Below are 26,557 nucleotides of genomic sequence, written 5' to 3' on the forward strand. Positions count from 1 at the left end.
GTCTCCGTGAGACAGGACAATGCTAGGCTTGGAGAAAAGTGCCTCCTCTGAAATGTTTGAAGTGACATTAATGAGCCCTTGGTGTTGTTATCTTGAACATCCTCACTTATCTCACTGGGGGACAACCAAATTTAAATGTTGAGCTAAATTGCCTTTTATTCTCCTGTGCACTTCCTCCCACACCAATGTGCCCACACTGACGTGTTGTGCGAGTGGCACACAAAAAAAAATCTTAGGTATTTGTATTATTTGGGTTTAACAAAGTAGTTTTAAAAATCTACACTTCACCGAAAAGTTGCACACAATAAGGGTTCTCAAAAGAGAAAAAGACCATAATACGGGCTGTTATCTTACTTTTGCAGTATCTATACAAGTACAGAAGAAGTACGCTTTCTAACAATGTGTTACTTTTCATTTCCTTTCAGCTCAAAAAGCATTTTTCCTCAGAAAGCACCATTATAAACTATTCACAGGGCACCACCGACCGTAAACAAGGTTGCTTTTCGCTCTTTTTTTTTTCTTGTTTCATTTGCAGTGTGCTGCACAATGTGAAAGAAAGCCTGGACGATAGAAAGCTTTCTTGGCTTTGGCACCAGGAGGGTGGGTGCTATCGTTGTGTCCAAAATCCGGTTCTATTTTTTCTTGCAGAATGTTTTCAAGCTTTCAGTAACAACCCGATAGTTATCCGGTAAAAACGCTTTCTGTGTAAACCCTCTGAGTTTAGCACCACACAGGCCAGACACCGGTGGCAATTAAGACGTGTCACTAGGTAAGTAAACAGCGTGGGCTGTGCCACATGTCCATCCATGTAACAGCAATGGAGACACGCCATTAAAAACCAAAAATGTCAGCCTCCTGGTGCAGAAGAAGGAAATGTCATGGCCTCATCAATGTCAAGTTCGGCTTTACAGTCATGTGGGTAAGAAGTTCAATAAAATTTGCGTGATCTGGCACTTTTTGCCTTAAAACAAAGAGAATGCATCACAGGCCTAAAAAGAAAATGAGGATTATATTGCTCGATCAGCCTTGAAGTAACCTGACTGCATGTGGAGAGCAGCTGTCATTGAGAAGGGTGGCATGAGATGGTGCGAGTTGACAACAACAAAAGTGACATATTTCACGAACAGCGAAAAAACAGCAGTGTATAATCAGCACAAAAATTTACAAGATATAATTCTGGGAAAGATTAAAATCTGCCTGCAGCTGGGCTAAAAAATGGGTGTCTCTTCGATCCTGTCTCGCTGTCTGTCAATAACCACTGACACTGAACAGAGTCTCGCCAGCTGCTCTGCCATCCTCTCCAGATGTGTGAACTCAAGGGTCACCACAAGCTTGTACATATCACACTGGATACTAAAAATAAACAGGAAAGGCTACTTGTACACTAGCTGCACTCCTCTCTTCGGGCTACAAAAAATACAGCAAAGTTCTTGCACATCTTTGGAATATAGCAAAAAGAGTTTGCAAACATGCCAGAATCATTGCTTCTTCATGCAGCTGCCTGCATGCTTATGGAGAAATAACATGACAACTCAGTAAAGAGAATGTCCTCAAAGACAAAAAGAAAAAAAAGACAAAAGGCACGATAACAAGAAAGCAGATGACGGTGATTGAGCTTTGTGAGACCTTTAATTTTGCTTTTGTTGTGAAAAGAACAATGTCCTCATCAGTTCCTGCTACTCTTCCATCACTTTTCTCAGGTTTGTGGTAGAAACTGTCTGAGAGCAAACATGCAAACTCTCCCTCAGCAGTGTTTATGACATGCAAAAAACTGAAAAAAATAAAATAACTAATATAAATTGTAATAAAAAATATGCAATAGAGGCTCAAAATGAGGAAAAAATACTTATTTTTGAACTGCATGGACACGGACGTTGCATAGATTTCTATGTATGGAATAGTCTGTATATAAAGGATGGACTTGGCTTTCATGTCTGAATAGTGAAACCACTTTTGAAGTGTCTTAACCCTCTGGGGTCGACGGACGCGCTGGCGCGACAAAATCACATGACCAATTTAAGACGACACAGCTACAAGATGCAGCGACACAGAGTCTCCATTTCAAGCTGGGTCGAAAGTGCGGACTTCAAACTATATACCAGTTTTTGAATTGTGTCGATGGGCAATGTAAAACCAGAGTTATGATAAAAAATACACGCAATGTTTTTTTCTGAACAAAACAGTGGTGTTTACAACGGTAAAAACGGCGTTTTCTACAGACAGCGCTAGCAAACATTCTCCGCTTGTGAGTGAAAAAAGAAAAAGAAAAAACACTGCTTCCCTATTGGTGTTAAAGTTTACCATGTCAGCCAATCAAAAAACTGATATGGCAACATGTGGCACTTGGTTGTTTAGGGAGAAGGGGACGTTTTAAGGAGTGACACCCGTGACGGAAAACGGGCGAGCGAAAGAAAGAGAGAGAGAGAGTTTTCATATGTGAGACATTAGTGACGTTTAGCGTGTTTGGAGGCTGTAGTTAGTGTGTTGTGCAGTTATTGTTTTGTTTTGTGTGTCAGTTATACTGCTGAATGTCAAAAAAGCCGTCAAAGGCAGATTCCAGTGTAAACGCTGTTCCCACGTGGAAAACAGGACTGATCCACCTCCTGCTGTCAGACCTGCAGGGTTTAGGCCTTTGGTGTTCTCCTGTCTTATACTGAACAGAAACTATTTTTTTGGACTGGCACAAATAATTTGTGTGCCTTCTTATTTGATGCAGAACACCTGATTGTTCTGTAATTTGATTTAAATGGTTATATAAAAAACCCCTGAGGCCTTGGCTGCATTTTTAGGTAATAAATAGTACCATATAACTTTGTTGTTTGCAAAATTTGTGCAAAAGTTTTTGGAAATGTACCATTTCTATTTGCATTTCAAGTTATGAAAATGATTCATTAGACATGTTTGTGAGTTCTACAGTAAAAAAAACTTTTTTCTACTCAGATTTTGAATTTTTTGTCTGAATCTAGATCAATTGTTCTAATATAGTTTGCCAAAATGAACAAATAACTCAAATTTCAGATATTTGAGGTCGTGCTGAAAATAATGATACCAAACAAGGCAAGATAAACAGTTTTTAAAGGTTAAAGATAGAGGTAAAATCAAAAGTAGTCAAAAACGGCCAATTATACCCTGGATCCAAGAGGGATAAAGAACAGATGTATGGAAGTCTTTGAGAAAATAACCCTTCAGTACACTTCATCTAAAACATAAGATTTTCCTAATAAGATGGTTTCAAAGTTTCTTACTAAACACAGCATAATGTTCACTTTGCATATTATGGCCTCCATTAGTGTGCAGAACGACAGCAAATGAGGGTTCGCTTCACAGTGAATCCCCATTATTAACACACAAGCACGTGACACCTATAACTCTACTCTACTGCAGACTTGAGTCTTTAATAGAGGGTTGAGGGTTGCAGTCTGCCTGAGACTCCTTCATGTCTTTCCACTGTTCCATCTAACAAATATAATAAACACAAATACATTTTTTAAAAAAGAAGCTGTGGCGGTAAAATGATCTGCTTGAGGCTTCAGAATTTGGACTCTGAAAACCAGTGGGTGGTTTTGGCAACGGCCACAACATCCTTTCCATGTCCAATGCTGAGAAAGTTGGGACGCTGTGTAAAATTTGTTACATAATTGTAAATTTAAATTCAAACTGGATGCAATGTTTTGCAAATGTCATATACTCATATTTTATTCACAATAGAACATATTGAACGTATATGAAAATAAATGTACCATTTAGAGTAAAATATGAGTTTATTTTGAATTTAATGGCAGCAACACAACTAAAAGAAAGATGGGAAACGGCAACAAAGGTCTGGAAAAACGAGTCTTCCTCACAAGAAACAGCTAGAGGGACACTTTGCAACTAATTAAGTCAACTGGCAACAGGTCAGAAACATGACTGGGTGTAAAAAAAGAAAACTGAAAAAATGGGGAAATTTTTTTGAATAGTCAAAATTCATAGTTTTTTCTCAAAATTAAGAATTTCACAAACACAGATGTGACTATAAAATAGCTTTTCAGAATCACAATATGGCTAGAATAAATAATAACAATGTGCAATGTTACTTAACTTATAAGAAAGTGGTAAGCGGGATAAAAAAGCATAACGCAGGATGGAGGACGGACAGAGAGTGCATGCACAGAATCATCATGTTGCATTATAGTAGATTTGTATATATGGATGAAACCCCTCGTGCCAGTAATTCGTGGCGAGAACGTGACAACATGCAAAGCTTCCCCCGCTTCCCCCATCGTCATGCTTGATGTAAGGACTGTCCGCTGTGTCAGTGACTCAATACCAACGGCCTTGTTCCCTCATGGCCCTGACTGAGCCAGGCTAACGCGCAGGGACAGGTTGAGTCATGTGGCTGGAGACGCTCCGCTGGCGTGTTGCCTGTCTCTTCACCTCACCGCAATCTCGTGGATGCAGCCTGACAACAGGCTGCGTAAGCGCTGCGAGTGGGCCTTTCCTCAATATGACACTAGATGCCAGGGTTCAAGAACACTGCAGCCGTTACGGTTTCTCAGGCCAGTTCTTTCTACCCGTTGGTGTCGAACTACATTTGCGGCTTTTGCAGTTAAGCAAGAGTGGAAGCAGCACTGGCTTTGTGGGTTTCCCAGATTCACTTTTTTGTCACGCTGCATTTTATCATCATCAAATCATCAGTTGATTCTTGGTATAGTTTTAAAAGGAAAATCTATTTATGATGTTTGATGTCATGTTCCAAGGATATTTATTGCTGTTTTTGGTTTCTCCTGCTTTCAGTGTTAGCCCTTCTCGCTCTCTCTGTGTTAGTTATTTGCCTCCTGTTTTTCTTTGTGCATTTCTTTTCTCATGTCTCACTTTGGTTTTACTTCCAGGTTTTGTTCTGTTCCCTCCTTTATGAAAATCTGACTTGATTAGTTTTTTCTGCAACTGATTGTTTCCACACCTTCTTCTCACCTGACCACCAATCACCCCTTTGTATGCGCACAAAATCCTTTGGCTTCTGCAGTTTTATTTCTTTTGAGATTTTATTTATTTAGCCTGCCTGAGTAGTCTGCTTTTAGCATTATTTTTCCAGAAGCCATATCACAGAGAGCTTGAAAGAAATTACAATATTTTTCCCTTGATTCATAACACCGCTAACAACAGTTTCCTTCTGCCTGGCAGCTCCGTATCCAACATCTTCTGTCCAGTATAGCCGCTACCTCTCCTCCGCACATGTCAACATCATCTCAGCCTTGCCTCTTTAACTTTGTCTCCAAACTGATCAACCTGAGCCGTCCCTTTGATACGTATTTATCTTCTCCATCCTTCACGCTTCCTGTCTTTTTATTAGTACCATTGCCTCCAAACCAAAAATCATAACAGGTCTTACTACCGCCTTGTAAAGCTCGTCTCCACCCACTCCACCCTGCGCTCTCTTGCAGACTCTCTGTTGCTTTGGATGATTGACTTCAGGTACTTACACTCATCCACCTTCACTACCTCATCTCTCGCAGCTTCACTGCTACACCCGTCTCTCTCTCATTCACACGCGTATTTTGTCTTGCTTCTAAAAATATAGATGAGCATATAACAGCATCATAACAATGACTGCCAAGGATGTTACTGAACCTGTTCTTCTGAAACCTGTCAGGTATTTAGTCCAAGAAATTCATTTAGTTTTTAAATTGCTTTCAGCTTTCAGTCCCAGTTTGGTGGGGGAAGCAAACTGCTTGGTTGGGTTTATGAAAAGATAATAGTTGGGGTTAAAATAAACCTTCTCAGCAGCATTAAACATGTCCTAGATAGCCTGTCTGGTAGAAAACACTCAAGCATCTTTATTAGGCTTTTTTCAAAAATTAGTTTAGACATTCAATTAACCAGAGTTTTAGTCGAGTTTAGTGCAAAGCTGTTTCTCTTGTTTGCCTTTGCCCGAGCTGTTCTGCCTCCCCTTGCGGCAATATGCGAGGAGAATGATGAAAAACCACTCAGACAGGAGATTTCAAAATGTCGACACACTATGGTGCCATGGGCCAACTCTCTGAACACGATGGTGAGATTTAAAAGTCTTTACCCCCTGCCATTAGAAAATTATTTGCTCTGCTCCTGGAAAGGACCCACAACGCACAATAAAGCAGCAGGAAGTGCCTGGATCCATGCACTTTCACAAAGTGAATCAAAGCAACTTAAGACTTTCGCCCCGTAGCTTGACACTTTCAGAATTAAACCCAATTTATATTCACGCCACCCTTTTCCGCCTGGAGCATTCACACTCGCTGGTACAGATATAGTCTTCCCTCCACGCTCTACATCTGGCCTCTGTGTCGGAGAAAGGGACTGAGAAAAGACACACTTGGAAATCTCTGGTGAACAGCTGGCTGCCCAGTAAAGCATGTTACCCCCAACTGGATCATGACGAAGCCAAGTTTTTAAAAAATAAAGCATCCTAAAATAGACGTCGCTTCTTTGTCATGGCTCTGACTAATAGAGAACCTCAGCCTGACTAGGACACGGTCATTGTGTTTTATCGTATGAACAAAATGCAGGTGTGAGCGTGTGCATTGTGTACTTTGCACATCCGAATGTGTGGCCATGCAGCCTTTATTTCGCTGCCCCCGCGTGCTGCAGCCTGAGTCACTTTGCATTAATTCTGCAATGGCTTGACGAAAACAAAAAGCAGACCAGTACAGGCTTTGGATGGAGCCAAGTGAGCCATGCAGGCTTGTGGGACCTCATTGCCAGGATGATGTCACCACACCTGCCTGTGGGCCTGAATTATGTGAACAGCAGCAAGGACATCACGGCTGTCCAATAGGGTCATTATTTCTTCTCCTGAAGACCTGTCACCAACGCGTTTCCTGTGGGATTTCTTTTACATGAGGAATGCCAATGTCAAAGTGTCCGGCCAAAGAAATGCGATTAAACGATGATCAATTTAAGTACAGTCAATGGGATTTATATTCATTACTACAGAGGCTTGGGCAGCAAGGATTAGTCACTCAGTTTTGTACAATCATACAAATTTTGATTGGTTAAAAAGAAATTCCTGTTTCTGGTATCACATATCTGATTTAATGTTTTGATTTGATACACATGTTGATGGTCTTCGCCACACACACACATATTTAATTCTTTATGTGTGTGTGGAAAAACCCAGCTCATGAGGAAGTTTTCAAGGCTCTCCCTGATTCTGTCATAATGATGTCATCAGAGTTATCCCCCTGTCAGGCTTACGGGAAGTGTAGGGACATTTTTGATGTCACAGCTGTTTGCTTTTACATTGTTATGTCACGCCACTCAGGAACGCCTATTCTCTTGTGTTGCTTGGGCCTAATTGCTAATGAGGTGTGAATAAAGGCATGCCTGAGGCTGATTTTAAGGAGACAACACCTTTTGCCTTTATGCTCTTTTGGATACCAACGTTTTACCTTTGCTTAGTGAATAATTTAAAATAAAAACCACTTTTGAACCTAAATATTTCACAAACTACTGACCTACTGAGATTTCGCCACACAGAAGTAAGAGGAAAATGGTTGGACTGGAGAAGGACTACAGAAACATAACAATATCAGGTCCCACTCCTGTCAGCTAAGAACAAAAAACTGAGGCTACAGTTTGCACAGACTTGCTAAAATTGGACAATAGAGGGTTGGAAAAATATTGTCAGAATTTGGTGTGAACATAAAAAAAATAATCCATTGTGGAGATCAGGGAAATTATTTTACTGCTATTGTCCAGATTAATAATATAATCTACAGTATTGATATTGCATTCAGATGTTTAAACAGTGTGCGTCTTTCAGAAAGACTAAAGCCACAGGCTGACAGGAAATTGCAGGTTTGCAGAGTGTGCCTTTTGAAGAACTGAAACCGAAAGCAGAGTCTAAGTGCAGGTTATTCTGAGGATTACATGTAAGGATGAGCCTCTGTTCTGGTGAAAGGTCAGAAGTGCAACAGGTGAGATGAGAGAGCATTTGAGGACGACATATACAGTGGGGCAAAAAAGTATTTAGTCAGCCACCGATTGTGCAAGTTCCCCCACTTAAAATGATGAGAGAGGTCAGTAATTTGCACCAAAGGTACACTTCAACTGTGAGAGACAGAATGTGAAAAAAAAATCCATGAATCCACATGGTAGGATTTGTAAAGAATTTATTCGTAAATTAGGGTGGAAAATAAGTATTTGGTCACCTCAAACAAGGAAAATCTCTGGCTCTCACAGACCTGTAACGTCTTCTGTAAGAAGCTTTTCTGTCCCCCACTCGTTACCTGTATGAATGGCACCTGTTTGAACTCATCATCTGTATAAAAGACACCTGTCCACAGCCTCAAACAGTCAGACTCCAAACTCCGCCATGGCCAAGACCAAAGAGCTTTCGAAGGACACCAGGAAAAGTATTGTAGACCTGCACCAGACTGGGAAGAGTGAATCTACAATAGGCAAGCAGCTTGGTGTGAAAAAATCAACTGTGGGAGCAATCATCAGAAAATGGAAGACATACAAGACCACTGATAATCTCCCTCGATCTGGGGCTCCGCGCAAGATCTCATCCCGTGGGGTCAAAATGATCATGAGAACGGTGAGCAAAGATCCCAGAACCACACGGGGGGACCTGGTGAATGACCTGCAGAGAGCTGGGACCAAAGTAACAAAGGTCACCATCAGTAACACACTACAACGGCAGGGAATCAAATCCCGCAGTGCCAGACGTGTTCCGCTGCTGAAGCCAGTGCATGTCCAGGCCCGTCTGAAGTTTGCCAGAGAGCACATGGATGATACAGCAGAGGATTGGGAGAATGTCATGTGGTCAGATGAAACCAAAGTAGAACTTTTTGGTATAAACTCAACTCGTCGTGTTTGGAGGAAGAAGAATACTGAGTTGCATCCCAAGAACACCATACCTACTGTGAAGCATGGGGGTGGAAACATCATGCTATGGGGCTGTTTTTCTGCCAAGGGGACAGGACGACTGATCCGTGTTAAGGACAGAATGAATGGGGCCATGTATCGTGAGATTTTGAGCCAAAACCTCCTTCCATCAGTGAGAACTTTGAAGATGAAACGAGGCTGGGTCTTCCAACATGACAATGATCCAAAACACACCGCCCGGGCAACAAAGGAGTGGCTCCGTAAGAAGCATTTGAAAGTCCTGGAGTGGCCTAGCCAGTCTCCAGACCTCAACCCCATAGAAAATCTGTGGCGGGAGTTGAAAGTCCGTGTTGCTCGGCGACAGCCCCAAAACATCACTGCTCTCGAGAAGATCTGCATGGAGGAATGGGCCAAAATACCAGCTACTGTGTGTGCAAACCTGGTAAAGACCTATAGTAAACGTTTGACCTCTGTTATTGCCAACAAAGGTTATGTTACAAAGTATTGAGTTGTATTTTTGTTATTGACCAAATACTTATTTTCCACCCTGATTTACGAATAAATTCTTTACAAATCCTACCATGTGGATTCATGGATTTTTTTTTTTTCACATTCTGTCTCTCACAGTTGAAGTGTACCTCTGGTGCAAATTACTGACCTCTGTCATCATTTTAGGTGGGGGAACTTGCACAATCGGTGGCTGACTAAATACTTTTTTGCCCCACTGTACACACACACACACTCAGTTAGAGAGAATCATTTATAGGTGAGAGGTTAGTTATGTTTGCTCGCAACTGCAAAGAGGAACAGTTTCTTGTTGTCTCTGCAAAAACAGGAACAGTTTCTTGCAAGATGAGTGTCTGGTGTTCTAGACGAGAAGTGGAAGTCAGAAGGGACAGGAAGCACCTGGCGTGGAGACGGAGACAATGTTCTTTTTAACGGTGTTAAAAGTCATTGTGGTTTTGATCTGACCTATGTATGAAATAGATCTGACGTTGAGGGGGCCTCATTAAATTCAAGCCCTGATGGTATAAAATATCTGTTTATGCTTTGATTAAGTCGGAGATCAGCCCTGTCTGCGAACGGAGCTGGTCTTCCCACGCGTGTATTTCATTAAAATCAATTGTTTGACCAAGCTCTTGGACCATGGTTGTTTGTACTCTCCTTCCTCAATGTTTGAACCTTAACACCATCCTGCCCTGTATAAGTACTTCAGGCTGCTGCAGGCAATGTTATACTGTGAACAGTATGTCTTAGCACACTTTGGGCCTCTTGAAGCCAACTGAGCATTGTTTCAGTGCCTCAGCCTAATTATTGCTGCTGACCATTTCACCAGTTTATGACCACAGGGTACCCACCATTGAATTGAACTGAATCTGCTGCTATCAGGATAGCGAGTCAAGTCACAAAACTTCAAACTGGTTTCTTATTCACTGTACTCAAGTGGTCTCCACAGTCTCCAGAGCTCCTTTGGGATGTGGTGGAACAATAGATTCACATCACAGATGTACAGCTGACAAACCTGCAGCAACTGTCTGATGCCATCATGGACCAAAATTTCTGAAGAATGCTTCCAGCAGCTTGTTGAATCTATGCTACAAAGAATTAAGGCAGTTCTGAAAGCAAGAGGGGGTCAAATCTAGTACTAGCAAGGCGTACCTAACAAAGTGACCAGTGAGTGTCTATTATTGGGGCCTAATTTAAAACATAATGAAGCAATGAAAACACAGTGACAGACAGCATCTGATACCAGCTACTTTAAAACAGAGATGCTGGATCGTTTTTATTTAACATAAGCATATTAGATTACAAATGTATTATTTTAGTTGAAAGGTGCAAAGAAAAAAAAATCCCACACTCCGTATGTACAGAGGAGAACTTCAAGTGTAAGAAAATACAGTGATAAATAGCAAATCTGTTACTGTTCCCATTAAAAATGGATTGTCAAAGACATTCTCTCATAAATCTTCATATCACAATCTTTACATATTCTGCGTCACATTATTCCGATTTAACCATTTATTTCTCTGACATGTATAATAGTTTAAAACATACCCAGCACTGGGGACAGAAGTAGAGAGAGGTGGCGTCCAATTAATATGCTTGCTTTAGGGACATTCACCATTGTTACTTGTTCCTTTGCTCTCTTAATGTCTCTACAGATTAAAAAGTAAAACAGTAAAACATTTCAAAAACTGGATAATCTAATATGGTGTAAAAGGTGTAACAAAATAAAATCTCTTAGTTTTCAATAATCTTTCTGGACTTCTTGTTTTTTTTAAGGTTAGTTATGTTTAGCATGCGCTGCTACACAAAAATGAAGATTTACCAGCAATTTAAGCTCCGCTCTTCCGTCACAGCTGAGAAAATCACTCTCGTAAATGAGCAAAGATGTAGGAGCTGTACAGCAAGTGAGGCTTGACTGTGTCGCCTTCATATAATTGTTTCTCTCTGAGTGAAACCAACACAAATTGCACAGAGAAGCCTTTCACACTAAACCACATTTGCCAGTGCAAGTTTTGTCAGTAATGTAAGTCCGTGTTAACTGTCAGCAGAGCACGCCATACGGCTGCGCTGTAGTGGTAGGTGCTGTGAAACTAATTTCACAGTAAATTGCATCGATACCGCCGACCTGCTTTTTGCCCGTTTCTATTCACACCCTCATATTTGACCACTTCTTGGACTAAAAACCTCCCGCCCTCACTCATCTTTCTTTCCTCTGTTAGGACAAAAGTATCTTTGCAGCATAGAGCAGCAGCCCACCCAAACCTGCAGTGGCAACAATGGCAATGACCCTGACTAGGAGGAAGTCCATAGAGTCCTCTAGCTTTGTGTGGAGCCGCAGGACCTGCCGGTGGGTGTCCTCCCGGCCGCCTGAATTCTCAATAACATGATTGGCCAAGCCACGCTTTTCATTGAGCGGCATTTGCGCGGCCACACGCTGCTCAGCCTGCTCCTGGGTCAGGCCGTCCCTCTGCATCAAGCGCGAAAGCTGAGTGGCAGGGTCACTGAAAGGGAACAGACGATGGAGGTTATTTATGGTGCATTCATTGTGCCTTGTTAAAAAAGGTCCACTGGCAGTGAATCACATCAATAGGAAGCAGAAAAAGCTGGTTTTAAAGGCCACTTACTGTCAAAACAAACAAAAATGCTTAACGACTTCAAAAATTAATACTGTTAACAGCCCCAAAACGAGACTCTAAGGTAACAGGAAAAAATGAGCAGTGTGCTTACCAGTAAACTACAACAGTGTGGTTCAGAAACCGAGTGAGCCGTCTGGTTTCAAAGAGAAGCGGCACATCCAGAACCACGTAGCGGTACCCTAGTGAGAGAGAAAGAAGTCAACATTACAGACTGTATGTAAAAGATGGACATAGCACTCTTAATACTAAGCTACTGTGTAGAAGGCAACAGTAGCTATTGAGTGTTTAACCTCTCCATATTTTTCCCATAGTATAGTTTTATCTTTGTTTTTAAAATCGGCCACTCTGCTGCCAGTACACTTAACCTTGTGTTAATCTGGCTCCATGTGACAACAGTGTTTACAACTATGACCCTTCAAGTAACAATAAGAGACAAAGAAAAGAACAAAAACCATGAGAGTATTGCTATAAACACAAAGTTTTATGGGTGCAAACAGCAACGTTAAGTAAAGGCGCCAACTTGTTTCTTTCTTGTTTTTTTATTACGAGCCGGACAAAAGTGAGAGTGAATTTCTTATGTTAGATAAATGCCTGCAGTGCAAGACATATGGACATGTGTTCATAAGTTCATGCATTTTAATCATAACCTCCATGTGCCCCAGTCTGCACAACATATAGGTGTGATGGCACTGCTTTAAGATCATATAACAAGTGATGTTTGTGAAGTTTATTTAAAGGCATGTGTGATGCCTTGAGACGCTAATAACTGAATGCACCGAGAGAGTGACATGGGTGTCTTACTGAATTCATTTTAATCATAATGTTCAAACATCTCATGCATTTGACTTGCAAATAGCAGAAAGTTTGGTCTCGCCTCTTGCGCCACCTACACTGCAAAACAGCCTTGGCTCAAATACAGCAGATAATCGTCCCTTTTTCCTTTTGTGCCAAACACGATTCCTCCCTCACCTCTGAGAAAGTAGAAGAGGATCTCTTTGAGCATTGCTTTATGAATCTCTGGGTGGGTGATGGAGTTTAGCAGCTTCCTCTTCTCCTCGCTGGCGAAGATGATTTGGCCCAGCTTCTGCCTGTCGATGTCGCCGTTCTCGAGCAGGATCCCTGGCCCAAAGTGGTGCACGATGCAGGAATAGGCACGTGTGCGCTGCTCAACAACTGCGGACAACAAAAGGAAGCTTGAATGAGTTAAACAATGTAACAGGTTCAAAATTAAAGTAAATTTATTTATGACCAGTAATCCAGCATAAAAAATAGAGGCTGAGATGATATTCGGAACAGACTTGTCACCGAGTGTAATGGAATAATTTGCCTAATGCCTTATATTTCCCCTACATGCAGCTGTGCACTCTTCACCTAGTTCTGTGACCTTTCTATCTTCGCAGTCTAACTAAAACATCATCCCTGCAGTCAGCAGAGACATCCTTCATGATTCATGCTCTCTCTGCAAGCGCTCGTCCTAATAAGCCGGGGTTATCTGAGAGAGTGCCGCCTGAAGATGGCTTCAGCTCGATGACACCCCTGACCAGTATTTCATGTTGAATTTGTGTTCGCCGTGTCAACAGTTTGCAGGGGAGAGATAGCCACCTACCTTTCCTGGCCACGACATCGGCATCAATAATGGGGCATCCAAGCTCCCGCAGCATTGAAGACACTGTGCTTTTCCCAGAGGCAATGCCTCCTGTCAGTCCCACCAGGTACATCTTTAAGCAAACAAACACAAAAATGCATGAAGGCAAAGTAAGTAAAGTAATTACACTAGCGATGCACTGATATGGCCCTGTTTACAGCTGTGGGCCTATCAGAGAATAAGATGACATTTACTAATAGCAGTGGACGATGTTTATCTGCCATGTCACATTAACGTTGCACTGACTTAATGTTCAAAGATAGTCTGATTAAGGCTTTAAAAAGCTACTTATTACAAACAGCACGAACTGGAGAATAAACACAAAGAATAAATAAAATAAATGAATAAATAAACATTGGTATTTACCCAGAGTCCCAAAATAACAAATTTACGGTCATCGTTTTTATGGCTTATGGAATAAAAAGGGCCAGTTTGGGTATAACACAATTTCTGACACAGTAAGAAATTCTAGAAAGTCCATAAATGTTATGAGTAAACAAATAGTACTGTGCCACCCCTCACTTCTATTTTTTTTAGTAAAATGAAAGGTTTTTAGGCAATCTTTCTTCTAACTTCTTTAAGTAGTCTCCAGGGATAGTTCTCCAGGCCTCTTGAAGGACATTCAAAGCTCTACTTTACATGTGGGCTGCGTTTTGCTCCGTTTTCTATGAAAATGATCCTACACTGTTTCGATCATGTTGAAGGGGCTCCGGGGAGCCCAATCCATGACTGATACTGTTCCTACTCTTGTGTGTTTTTTCTATCCAGTTATGCTTTCACTGTATTGACGGTGTTTGTGTGATCATTCTTCATGTTGAAAAATGAAGCCAATGCTAAACGAGAGGTGACTTTTGCACTCTACAGTAACTTTTACATGTTAATAAACATATAAAAATAGTTATTACAATCTTTATAACCAAATAACAGATATTTAATTACTGAAATATCTTTAGCTTCTCATTTTAAAGGTTTTGAAGTTTCACAACACGCCCCCTGCTGTGGAATTAGGTGAACTACACTCTCCATATAGTACCTGGCTATGCAAAGTCAAACTGGTTTGACTGGTTCGAAAGTCAGCTTTGAGGTTATTCTCTATTAAACACCGGTCAAAAATAAAACCTTTAAAGAAACGACTCGCTCACGATTTAACACGGCAGAGAGCGGCTTCTTGTTAGTATCAGGTTGGTTTGACACAGCGATTAAAACAAACTCATGTCAGGGGAATTTTAGCTTTACCTTGTCAGAGAGAGAGTGTCCTTAAACCGGCTGGATATACAGCGGGAGTCCGGGCAAAGCAGAAGCACTAGAGAGGGGGGGCTGTTGCGTTAAACAACAACCAGGGCTGCTAACAGGCTAACACAGGTGTTAAATCAGGTCAGAAGGAGCTCAAACAACAACGACGCCATTTTTACCGGGTCCAGCTCAACACGAAAGCCAACAAATGAGCTGGAGACAGCGGTGCTGCTGGAAACTGCCCTCCTTTACAGTTCACCTGTATTCTACTCACTGCTAACAACCTAGCTGCTAAGCCTGACAGGCGCTACCTCTTAATTAACCCGACATCTCATATTTCTATTAGCGTTGGTTCCGCCTCGCTTTAGTTCCCCGTCAAGCAAAACTCAGCGAGTCCATCTTTCTCCAAAATGTGTTTATTTTAAAGCAAAACACGCACCAGCATGAGTCAAAGATATCCGTGCGCTGTTTGTAGTAAATAAAAGGAAAATTAAACATTTATGGTTGAAAATTACTACAAAATACATCTTGCAAGTCCTTTCTTAAGTTTAAAGAAAATTAATCTTCTTTTGAATCCATATTTTGTTTTGGCGTCTCTGAAGAAATGTTTGAATGTTTAGATCTTTTTCCCCTGTGGATCATTTCGCCTCCATTCTCCCCTTCTTCACGCTCCAGTCTGCCTCTTTTCACGAAATGATTTATCCTCGACTCGAGGCTCTCGCAGCACGGGCGCTCCAGGAGCGGCCGGTAATTTCTCTGCCTGCTGCCTTCTACCAGCCAGCAGTGGTTGGAGGACACAGCTCCTGTGGATGAAGAGCAGTGAGATAGTTTGTACAATGTTTTTTCACAGCAGGCATTTTGACTCCTGTCAAAGCAGATAACTGGCTGGCCCAACTAGGTGCATTCCTAGATCCTAAAAAAAAAAAAAAAATACTCTGACATCCTAGAAATACAGGTACATCCATTTCATTAGGTACAACTGGTTGTTAGCGCAAATATCTAATCGGCTAATCACAATGGAGCAAATCATTATATTTAGACAGATTCAAGACGCCCTGACGTTTAAACAGAGCATCAGAAGCGGGAACACTGTAGTTGGTGGCAGATGAGCTGGACTCAGTTTTTAAGAAACAATTACTTTACTGGGATTTTCCAGTAGAAGTAGTCAAACCTTGAAGCAGATGGGCTACAGCAGCAGAAGCCCACACCAAGTGCCACTCCTCTCAGATAAGAACAGGAAACTGAGGGTACATTTTACATGGTGTCACCAAAACTGTACAATAGAAGATTAGATTAATGTTGTCTGATCTGATGGGTCTCGATTTCTGCTGCAACATATGGATGTTTGGATAAGAATTTGGTGTAAACACATAAAAGCATGGATCCATCCTGCCTTCTATCAATGGTTCACACCGGTGACAGTGTCATAGTGTGGAGGATCTTTTCTAGGCACACTTTGGGACCCTTATTTAAACTCCACAGTCTTCCATGGTCACTCATCTTCTTCTGATGGTTACTTCCAGCAGGATAACACAAGAATTATGACAGTTGTGAAGGTAAAAGGAACAACATGTACCTAATAAAGAGGCCTGTAAGCTCATATCCACACATAAAACAACCGAAATGAGATGCAGAAATCATGTAAAACAAACACATGTAGACACAAAATATCCCAAACGTGACTCGATATTATCATTGTGACACTAAACAATCAGAACTGTATAAAACAGCAAAATTTAGGCAAAAAAAGAGAATAGAAATATGTACACAAATGACAAAATTTTAAAAAAATACAGTAAATAACCACAAAACAACTAAAATTATGCAAAACATAACTTGAGAGAAACTATTTAAATGCCTTAAAAATCTTCACTTCTCTTATCCAGCTTCTCACCTCGGTCTTCCAAGCCCTGGATCATCCCCTGCAGGACGTGGGCCTTCACCGTGCTCTGGGTCCAGTGCTGCTGCAGTGCAGCCAGGACAAAGCCCCCCTCTTCACTCTCCTGCGTCCAGCTCAGGCCTTCAAAGTGGCAGTTGTACAGCACCAAAGGGTAGTCTACTGCCATGCTGAAGATGACACAGATTCATATAATAAATATATTTTTTTTATTTGAATATTTTAACCACTTCTACAGCAGTCAGTTCACCTGTACTGGGGCTTCCTGGGGTTATTCTCCACATCCAGGAGCTGATTGATTATATCCGCGGCTTCCAGCTTCTGTCCAATCAACAGAAGCACCGCCATCATGCACCGTACCTGCAGCACATAAAAGGAAATAACCAAAAATTCACTACATACTACCAAACCATTCAACCTTAAACTCCATCCTCTGATCCGGTTTCTCTAAATCTAAACTTTCACATTAAAAAATGTTTGCAAGAGATGAAGGGTAAAGGGAAAGCAGCGTAGAGTAACTCTCTCCTGGTACCTGGTGGTAAAGGAAGGCTAATCCTTTGATCTCAAATATGAAGAGGTCATACTGGTCTGTGCTGGAGGCATGCTGAGGCTGCGCAGGCTTGACTGTGGCTGATAAGATGGTCCTCTCGAACTGCAGGACACCGTTGCCCACGTCCATTTTACACAGGTTCCTGAAGTCATGAGTCCCCTCATATCTGCCGGAAGCAAGGAGGTTGTCAAATAAGGGCTAAGTTTTAAAGGTGTGTTTACCTTTTATGTGTTCTCCACCCACCTTTTAGCAGCTTCCGCCATCAGCACCACATCCAGAGATCCTCGGGGGAAGTAGTAGCGGTACGTGCGGGACTGACAGTCGAAGCGTGCGCTGAAACCCTCCACTACTGGTGCCCAGTCCAAGACCCTGATGTCCTGCGGCAGGACTCTGTTCAGCATCTTCACGTATGGAAGCTCAGAGGTGGCAGAAGAAGCGGCTTTGGTACTGACGTCAACATTTTCAGGCAGTGTGATGCCCAAACCGGCACAAAACTGCGTGGAGCGCAAGTCGATGGTTATGACCTGCGGGGGGAAAAATTAACCACATGAAAAACTATTAATAGTATTAAGGTACAGAGTCTTTTCAGGTTAAAATGGAGGTCGATGATAAGCTGTGGTAACTCATAAAGGGGGCATCCGACAGAAGGATTATATGAGTAAAAAATATGTATCTCTGCTAACTCACTTGGGAAAAAGCACTGACTCCTTTATCAGTGCGCCCACAGCGGTGGTAATTGGAAGTCTGGCGGTCCTGGATCAGCCGAGTCTTTAGCAGGGCTTCAAAGAGTCTGGCCTCCACAGTGTTGTCTGTGTTCTCCTGGACTGCAAACCCCTGATAGGCCCACCCCAGGTAAGCCAGCCGCAGAGCCACATGGCGCCGGGGGTGTGCAGAGAAGTCAAAAGGACGATCTTTTCCTGCTTTCTTTCTCTCCTTTTTGCTGCTGCCAGTGTTCCCATCAGATTTACAGTCTTCATTAAGGGATGGACTGGATGACATTTCAACATCTCCAGTTTCACTGCTCTCTTTCAGCTCGGACCTGAGCTTCTCCAGCTCAGCCTCCAGCTCCTTTATCCGCTGGATTAAAACATCTGACATGCTGCTTGGAAGAAAGAACAAAGGAAAGAACATTTATTTAAAAATTTACTTAAATAACTACAAATAATCAGCCCAGCTTATATTCAATGAAGCCTACGTAATCATCTCCTCTTAGTTTAATTCATGTCAAAGTTTCTTTAAGGGTTTTTTTGGTCAACTGTACTACAACTGGGATTATTTTTATAAAGCGAACTGAACGCTACACAGCCTGCTAGCTAGTGAACGAAGTTAGATACGAGGGATTTAGTGGGATTAACGAGGCCGTAAATTACATTACAGTTAATCTGTGTTTTTACCTGTATTTTCAGCCTCAATGTTTTCGATTATTCTGCTCCTCTGTTAGTTTTGCTTCTGGCTGTCGGGATCACGTATGCTACTCTCCCCGCTGATAAATTTATCGGGAGGCGGACGGATTTTGCCAACGGACACATTTCCCCCCTTCACGGGATTTCTGGGAAATGTAGTTTAGTTGCTTAAATTGTCGTCAGCCGATGACTGCCATACTTAGCAGTTATTTTTATACTCCCCATGAGCGAACATACCATAATATGGGTAAAAAAAAAGGCCAGAGTTTATTTCTAAAAGCTTGTCTTACACTATTAACTGTATCTATTACAGAAAACTATTATATGTATTCAAGGTAATGGATTTTTACTTTTTCCATCCCTAGCCTTTTCTTAGCCTAAAGTGCCATGTCCTCAATCATCTTTGTTCAGCTTACGTTTAAGTTGTAAAAATGCAAATAATTTGACATTTTTCATTACTGTGGCATGGCTTTCTTTATATTATTATATACCAAATTTTGTTTTTGCTATTATTACATTTATAATGTTTAAGTCTTTGAAGTAGGTTGTGGCACTGAATTGCCTGTACCCAAACCTACTCTAAATAGGGCCCCGTTAGTCCTCGAGTCACCTGATATACAGCAGATTTTATTTGTTTGTTTGTTTTGAAATTCAATTAATCTCAATTTTTATGAGTATAGAGCCAAATCACAACAACAGTCACCTTAAGGCGGTTTATAATTTAAGGTGAAGACCCTTAAATAATAAAGAAAAGACCCCAAACAATCAACAAAGGCTATGATGACCCCCTATGAACAATTACTTGGTAACAGTGGGAAGGAAAAACTCAGTTTTAACAAGATCAAGGCTCAGGGAGGGACAGCTATCTGCCTGCTAAATGGTTGAGTGTTTGAGGATGATAGGACAACCATTCGAGCTATTATAGTTTTGTATATTTTTTAATAGATTGTGTTAGTTTTAGTCTTTTTAATTAAAAGTGTATGGATCACACATGCCAGGTACGATTTAGTAAAATCAGTACAGGTATTACAATAAAAACACATAACTTTTTGAAAGCATTTGAATCAAATTCTTGTAGACATCCGCACCTTGGAAATCATCTACCAGACTTGTATTAGCCTTTTTCACCCCATGTTTCAGATGAAAGATGACACAGTACTTTAATTCACAGTGACTGAGAAGCTCCTACAAAGGAACCATGCGAAATCTTCTATTTTCCTGTCCAATGCAAACACCAGAGGGGCGGACATATGGCAGTTATGCCTATAAAGGGATCCACAGCACCAACACTTGTCTTTAGACATCACAAAGAGGTGAAAAAAGACAAAAAACCCCTGAAACTGAGCTGAAAGTGTGTTTCTTTCCTCCAGCTGTTTGTGAGTGTCTTTTCATTTATTTTGTATAGCAGTAGCTTCACAGGGTAAGTGGCACCGCAGTGCTGTCAGGCACAACTGTTAATTATTCCAGATGCAGAGACAGAATTGGTCGAGCTCTTGCATTAAATCACAGTCTGCTCTTTTCTACATGTCCGATTACACATTAAATGGCATGTAATCACAGTTTGGTGTTTGTCTGCTGTGTTGCAAATAGTTTTTCAGGATGGTTACCAAACTAATCTGCCCTCTCTGCTCATTAAAGGGCCAATTCACCCAAAAACAAAACAAGCAAATAAAGACTGTCCATCCATAGATCTGGATCCAAAGTTTGGAAACGCTGATTCAGCTGTGAGTCATGGCCCTGGGTCAGTCGACCTTGTGTTTTGAATTCATGGTCTCTCATTTATTATTTATTATGCGATCCCAACATTGCGTAATATTTATATTATTTCTGGTAGTAATCCTCGTAGTGTGTTTAGTCTTGTTCTCTATTCTAAATTCCTTTAGAGTTTATGTGTCTCTTATTTTTTTCTTCCTCCTGTGTCAAGTTTCTTGTGAAGTTCATTTATATGTCTGTGTCCACCCTGTGTAATTATCACTTCCTATTTTACTTACTTACTTACTTACTTACTTACTTACTAGGTGTGTTCTGTTTGCTTTTCTTTTAATTTTGCATCCTTGTCTTGTCGACTGTGATTCGGTTCACCGTGTTTTGTTCTCACCAACTGTCTCCACTGACCCGAATCACTATCCTGTGTATATACTGTCTCAGTCTCCCTTTGTCAGAGTGTCAGTCATCTTCCTCTCTTGTCTCCCAGCTCCTGTATGCCCTAGCTCTAATTCCCAGTTTAGATTCCGGTAAGTTGAAGCTTTCAGTTTTCCTTTTGTATTTTATGCTTCATTTTGTATTTTGGTTCTTAGCCTGAATAAATGTTTCACTATTAGCTCACCACCATCTGCCTCTATGTTTTCTCCTCACAAACGTCGCAATTTATGACAAACTAGCGCACTTAATTCTCGTTTTTTTTAAAGACATTAGACATATAGCCTGTAAAATCATTCAACCCTGGAAAAGAACAGTCAAAAATATAACTAAAAGCCTAAAATGAAAGAATTCATCCCCATGATGACTGTATGTAACCTTCTAATCACAACACACGTTTTTAATTGTTAAAAGCTAATTAAACAACACCACAAAACCCCAATGCGATCACATGTTTAATAATTATGTGCATAGCAAGCATGAATGTTAATTTAAAATAGATTTTTTTCACCACTATAGCAGGTCAATTTCTCTTTGTTAGATACTAGCTGCAATTATAGCAAGTATGTAGATACGATTTTTTTCTAGACACAGTCGAGCATCCAGAGATAATAGAGCAGTGATGATGCATTAGCTGATGTTTTCGTAGTTCTTTCGCTTAATGTCCAGACACAAGCACACCCCGACTAATACTCCAAAAACCTGCAACAGGGAAAAGGTCAGAAGTTACTGGCAGCAAATGAACTCAATGGCACACCCAAAAGGTTATTTTCTTGTTCTGGAAAAAAGTAATTTTTTCTTCATTTCATCACCTGGGGCAGTCAGGATGAGACAGGCTTTATTATCATTCAAGTTATCCTCTGCTATTTAAATATTCTTTACAATGTCTGCTACTGCTGGAAACTAAATTACTACATTAATCCAGTATACATGTTTTTATTTTTATGTAGAGACATTTGGGGTATCTTTAGATGTTTGACATTTCTGATTTTTCTTTGTCTTTTTTCCACCTAAAACAGATTAAAATTAACCTTTTGGGCTCACACTGGCTCCTGCACAGTTAATCAGTAGGTAAGTGTACTGGATTGGCATTTAAAATGATCATTTCTTACAGTAATATGACATTTACTCTTGCAATGTGAGCATTTTGCTTCACAGTTAAATGTGAGCAAGGGGAAATTGCAGAAGCTTACCTCCGTGACTCCAAGAGCAATGCAGACAGCGCCGACCCACACCAGATTTTTCAACAGGAAGACACTGATTGCCCAGAGGCAGCCCTGAGGAGGATCGCACGGTCATAAAATACAGTATTTGTTTGCAGAAAATAGATGAAAATTGCTTGAAATGATTTCCTGTCAGACCTTTTTATGTGCTTTCTCCTTGTCCTGTCCACAGCCCTCACTCTTCACCACGCAGCAGGAATCTGGCACGGCGTCGTGCTTTTCCCAGCCCGCGCTCTGGGACCAGTCGGCATAGCTGTCCGCACCACAACACTTGAACTGTAATGATAACGACACTGTGATAGTGAAGCACCAAAGCTGTATTAATCACTGGTTGTGACTATTTGTGGTTCACGATAAATATTCTTCAAGTGTTGCTTTGTAGAAAATCAGTTTGTCTACTTAACTACTAATTTTCACACAGATGCTGAAGGCGTGTTATTTACACTTACTAGCCACTTTATTAGGTACACCTTGCTAGCATTAGGTTGGGCCTCCTTTTACCTTCAGAGTTGCCTTAATTCTTCATGGTACAGATTCATGCTGAGATGTAAGCCTTCAAACTTAAACTCCCTAAGTAATTCCAGCATTTTTCTCATTGCTGGTCTTTGTTAATTACCCTCTCACTCTTTTGTCTTCACACTCTTATATTAAAGTTAGTCATCTTAATTTGACTGTAAACAAGAGCACTCATATAGAGCAACTCCCCCCGAGTAGCAGGGGCAATACTAAACCTTTGATGTTTTATGTTTTTATTACAACATGCTGATGTCAGCCTGCTTTTATAACGACCATATAATATCCATAAAAGATTTGTGAGTAATATAAAATTTTTACTGATTTTCACATTTGGCGTGACCTCGGCCTTGACCTTTATCTATTTTTCACCTAAATTAAATCAGCTTTTGCTGTTAATGGCATCCAGCAATGCACAAAATATGAGCATGCCGTGTTGAAAACTGTGGACATTAGAAGGTGGGTACACTGTGGGTCACAATGACATGGAGATGTTCAGCAATGATACTCATTTGGTACTAAGAGGGTGAAGAAAGTATCTTCTGCTCCATTAAACCACCAATAGCTTGAATCATTGATACAATGCAGGATGGAGCCACGCTTTCATGTTTACACCAGATTCTGACCTTACCATCTGAATGTTGCAGCAGAAATTTAAAGCAGGCATCATTTTCCCATCAAGAGAGGAAATGAAGAGTCCCTATAAGGGGTTTTTGCACTTCCTCCAATCCATCAGGTGTTTCTCAAAAATACAGAACATTACAGTAGGCTCTGCGTGTCACCTTTTCCTGAATTTTGTCAATTGCATGTCTCCTCTCAGGGCTGTAGTCGTTAATCACTTCCTGTGCTTTGGCGTTGACACCATTAGCCATCTGCAGAAGGGCAGCCTACAGAGAAAATCAGATAAAATAACCAGAACAGACACTGGAACTTAGATATATTTTAAGTAATGCTACTGATATTATGACTGGAGAACCGCTGCTAATGGCAAAATTTGACCTTGATCTCAAGTAGTTCCTTTCTGGTGCGATTTTAATGTCTTACCCTACTGCGAAATATGTAAAAGGCGGCTCCTGTGAGGACCTCCAAGAGGATGATCACTATCAGGATGCAGATGAACTATAGATAAAGAAAGTGAACGCTGTTAGAGATCTCCAGAACATCTCCAGTGCTCATTAAAAAAAGCTTTTGGAAAGAATCGCCACTTAATCACATTTAATTTCATTACAGTACTTACACAAGCAACCATAGATGAACTATTAAAGAATGCACCAATGTGGCCCAAGAGGGATACGAAGGCTATGATGACCCCCACTGCAATGAGGACTATAGCAATTTTAGACAAGTTGCTCCCTGTGAAGGTGCCGATATCTGAATACGTCGAGTACTGCAGCACTCCTATAGTGATGAGGGCAACCCCAGATAGCTGAAAAAAAGAAGTTTAACAGCAGGACAGCAATGTAGTGCTTTACATGGAAACACTAAATTAAAAGAGGGTGGTTTTGTTCATTCCTGTCAATACGACCTCATTTCAATATAAACTTACTGTCCCTATGTTAAAAACTAAAAGCAATTTTGAGACTCCAGCAAATGAAGCAAACTTGGAACAGTGGTGAACTTTCCCAGGAGTGGCCGTCCTACCAAGATTACTCCAAGAGTTCATCGACAACTCATCCAGGAGGTCACAAAAGACCCCAGAACAACATTTAAAGACCTGTAGGCTTCACTTATATTAGCTGAGCTCAAGGTTCACGATTCAATAATAACAAAGAGACTGGGTAAAAATGGCATTCATGGAAGAAAACCACAGCTGACCACAGAGAACAGAAGAAGCACAAAGGCTCGTCTAACATTTGGCAGAAAATCTGGGTAAATATTCGGTGGATGGAAAAGACATAAGCTAAACTTTCTGGAAGGTTTGAGTCCCATTACATCTGACATAAAAATAACACAACATTTTATTTAAAAAAAAACATTCACACAAGCAGTCAAACATGGTGGTGGTCTGTGATGGTCTGGGGCTTTGTTGCTACTTCAGGACCTGGATGAGAAAATCCTGAAGGAGAATTTCTGGCCATCAGTTTGTGCCCTGAAGCTCAAGAGTACTTGTGTTAGTATATGTTATTTTGTCCTTTATAATCATACGACCATTGCCTGTTATTGGATTTTTGCCCTTTGACAGCTTTGTAATTGGATTGTGTGCTCTCACTGACTGCCTACCAGTGTGTGACATCCTCATCTTCAGCGTAACACGGCGTTATTTGCATTTCATAAAATTTGAATGTGTGTATTGCTGCCACAAAAAGTTATCAACCTTAATAATAGATCTCAAAAGTATGACATTTTTCTTGAAATATTTTTAAAATAGATATATTTCATAAAGGTTACTCTGTGTGGGTTACACGTCATGCACCAGTTAGTATTTAGGGCATAAAATTTCTGAAGCGTGCACAGGACACCGTGCAGGTTTATCTGGCGATGATACTGATTAGCTTCTAAATTTGTTAAAGTTCCCTTTGCTCAGCTCAGCTGCTACAACCCCACAAAACGGCTTAATATGAGTGTGTTTTGGAAATTTGGAAGGGCAAATCAAGTCTCTTGTTGCATGTGTATCTTCCCTTGGATAATCCGGCGTGCAGTCAAAGTTTCCTGGACTTCTAAAAAGATATGAGTGATTCAATTTTGGCTTTATTCTTTCGTTACCTCTACTACTCCTGCTCTTTATTGATTCTAATCTTTCCATGATATCACCAATCAGTGCTGTCAATCATCACTTCTCATCAAAATTAGATAGAATAGAATTGCTCTATTACTCACCAAGAAGAGCGTGTTGAAGAAAATGAAACAACACTTGATGCCGAAGACACTGCACATTTTGAGGTGGTCTGAGCAAATAATAAATAAGTGAATCCAGAAGGTTGCAGACTTCCCTCAATCCAAATACGGGTCAAGTCAGGGTGAATAGAGTGCAATTCAGTGGCGAGTGTGTCATATGACCCTATGGAAATGAACCGGCAGCCCGATAGCTTTCAAGTTGATGTAGGTATCTTTTGAATGCATCAAGCCCGTCTTTGCATAGAGGCGTCACACATCAGTGAATACAAACTGCGCCGTAATATACGGTTATTTAAATACTGGGAATTTCACTCGACAAACATCTATAAATCTAAAAGGTCGCCCCCAAATATGAAGATGTTTTGTCTTTTTAAACATTTATGTGGCAGATGTTTGCAGATGTTCTGCCTCTCTTTGTAGGTGTTTTGGGACCTTCAGGTGAAGTGCAGGATCGTCTGTAACCAGTCTTCAGAGCTCTTTGATCTCTGTAGATTATTTCGATTTTATTGTGACTATTTTGTCTCATTTTGATCATTTTCTGTATGCGGTGTGTTTTGTAGTTCACAATCATAATCCATACATATCCCCTGCAGTGTAGACACTGTTGTGTGAATATTATTGAAGCAGATCAATTTTCATGACTAGTATGTTTAAAATAACATGCCATAACACTAAACACTAAACAAAAAGGTGCAATTTAAGTGTTTGTTTCTGTATTCTTATTAAAATCCCAATTAAAAGAAACAAACTTTTACCACAACAATTTTTCTAAATGCTGGAATATTTTTATTCAGTATTATTCTTTTAATTTTGTTAAAGTCCAGATACAGATAAATAAAATCTGCATTTTTGTCTCAAGAAATATATATAAGCAACTGTGATTATCTGATCTTGCTTCTTCAGGGCTCCTTCCTTCTGTTTGCGGACCAAGCTCTTTCTCACAGCTTCCCCACCAACACGTGGATCACAGGCCGCCTGGCTCGATTCACAGTGACCTCGAAATGAGAGGCAGAGATGCTTGTTGCACACTGCCAGAGTTCTCTTTGTTTCTCACATCTTTTTGTATTATTTTCCTTCTTCCTTCCTCTTTCGTTCTTCTTTGATGTTTGCTCTTTTCCTTCTCCTGCTT

General features: G+C 40.8%; 3 protein-coding genes across 4 annotated transcripts; all 3 read right to left on the reverse strand.

Moving 5' to 3' along the window:
- Window positions 1-10,588: 10,588 nt before the first annotated feature.
- dcakd (dephospho-CoA kinase domain containing) lies at window positions 10,589-15,208 on the reverse strand. Its single transcript, XM_026178577.1, has 5 exons — window positions 14,872-15,208; window positions 13,597-13,708; window positions 12,960-13,163; window positions 12,082-12,169; window positions 10,589-11,855 (listed from the first exon to the last, which is right to left on the reverse strand). Exons 2-5 carry the CDS (start codon window positions 13,706-13,708, stop codon window positions 11,570-11,572), a joined length of 690 nt encoding a protein of 229 aa, XP_026034362.1. The 5' UTR covers window positions 14,872-15,208; the 3' UTR covers window positions 10,589-11,569.
- Window positions 15,209-15,268: 60 nt separating this feature from the next.
- Window positions 15,269-18,902, reverse strand: pus3 (pseudouridylate synthase 3). Of its 2 annotated transcripts, none has more exons than XM_026178574.1 (7): window positions 18,710-18,902; window positions 18,003-18,414; window positions 17,559-17,839; window positions 17,298-17,481; window positions 17,016-17,125; window positions 16,763-16,935; window positions 15,269-15,671 (listed from the first exon to the last, which is right to left on the reverse strand). In XM_026178574.1, the coding sequence occupies exons 2-7, from the start codon at window positions 18,411-18,413 to the stop codon at window positions 15,427-15,429; spliced, it is 1,404 nt and encodes a 467-aa protein (XP_026034359.1). In that variant the 5' UTR covers window position 18,414; window positions 18,710-18,902; the 3' UTR covers window positions 15,269-15,426. The 2 variants fall into 2 exon arrangements, with proteins under 2 accessions (XP_026034359.1, XP_026034360.1); XM_026178575.1 differs by having other exon boundaries at window positions 18,003-18,417.
- Window positions 18,903-21,381: 2,479 nt separating this feature from the next.
- Window positions 21,382-25,467, reverse strand: LOC113027663 (CD63 antigen-like). The gene is made up of 7 exons (XM_026177328.1): window positions 25,411-25,467; window positions 23,831-24,019; window positions 23,638-23,712; window positions 23,376-23,480; window positions 22,219-22,356; window positions 22,051-22,134; window positions 21,382-21,559 (listed from the first exon to the last, which is right to left on the reverse strand). Exons 1-7 carry the CDS (start codon window positions 25,465-25,467, stop codon window positions 21,488-21,490), a joined length of 720 nt encoding a protein of 239 aa, XP_026033113.1. The 3' UTR covers window positions 21,382-21,487.
- Between the last annotated feature and the right edge of the window lie 1,090 nt (window positions 25,468-26,557).

The sequence above is a fragment of the Astatotilapia calliptera genome, chromosome 8, assembly GCF_900246225.1.
Source record: "Astatotilapia calliptera chromosome 8, fAstCal1.2, whole genome shotgun sequence".
Taxonomy (NCBI): domain Eukaryota; kingdom Metazoa; phylum Chordata; class Actinopteri; order Cichliformes; family Cichlidae; genus Astatotilapia; species Astatotilapia calliptera.

Bases quoted from the DNA above. Each gene is read 5' to 3' on its own strand.
- dcakd (XM_026178577.1), bottom strand. From the start codon at position 13,708: ATGTACCTGGTGGGACTGACAGGAGGCATTGCCTCTGGGAAAAGCACA. The intron at 13,164-13,596 runs GTAGGTGGCTAT...TGTTGTCCGCAG, and splicing joins CGATGTCGTGGCCAGGAAAG to TTGTTGAGCAGCGCACACGT. The intron at 12,170-12,959 runs GTGAGGGAGGAA...CTCTCTCACTAG, and splicing joins CCTCTTCTACTTTCTCAGAG to GGTACCGCTACGTGGTTCTG.
- pus3 (XM_026178574.1), bottom strand. From the start codon at position 18,413: ATGTCAGATGTTTTAATCCAGCGGATAAAGGAGCTGGAGGCTGAGCTG. The intron at 17,840-18,002 runs GTGAGTTAGCAG...TTCCCCCCGCAG, and splicing joins GAGTCAGTGCTTTTTCCCAA to GTCATAACCATCGACTTGCG. The intron at 17,482-17,558 runs GTGGGTGGAGAA...TGCTTCCGGCAG, and splicing joins ATGGCGGAAGCTGCTAAAAG to ATATGAGGGGACTCATGACT.
- LOC113027663 (XM_026177328.1), bottom strand. From the start codon at position 25,467: ATGTGCAGTGTCTTCGGCATCAAGTGTTGTTTCATTTTCTTCAACACG. The intron at 23,481-23,637 runs GTAAGACATTAA...TTTTCTCTGTAG, and splicing joins TTTACATATTTCGCAGTAGG to GCTGCCCTTCTGCAGATGGC. The intron at 22,135-22,218 runs GTCTGACAGGAA...GATCCTCCTCAG, and splicing joins AGGAGAAAGCACATAAAAAG to GGCTGCCTCTGGGCAATCAG.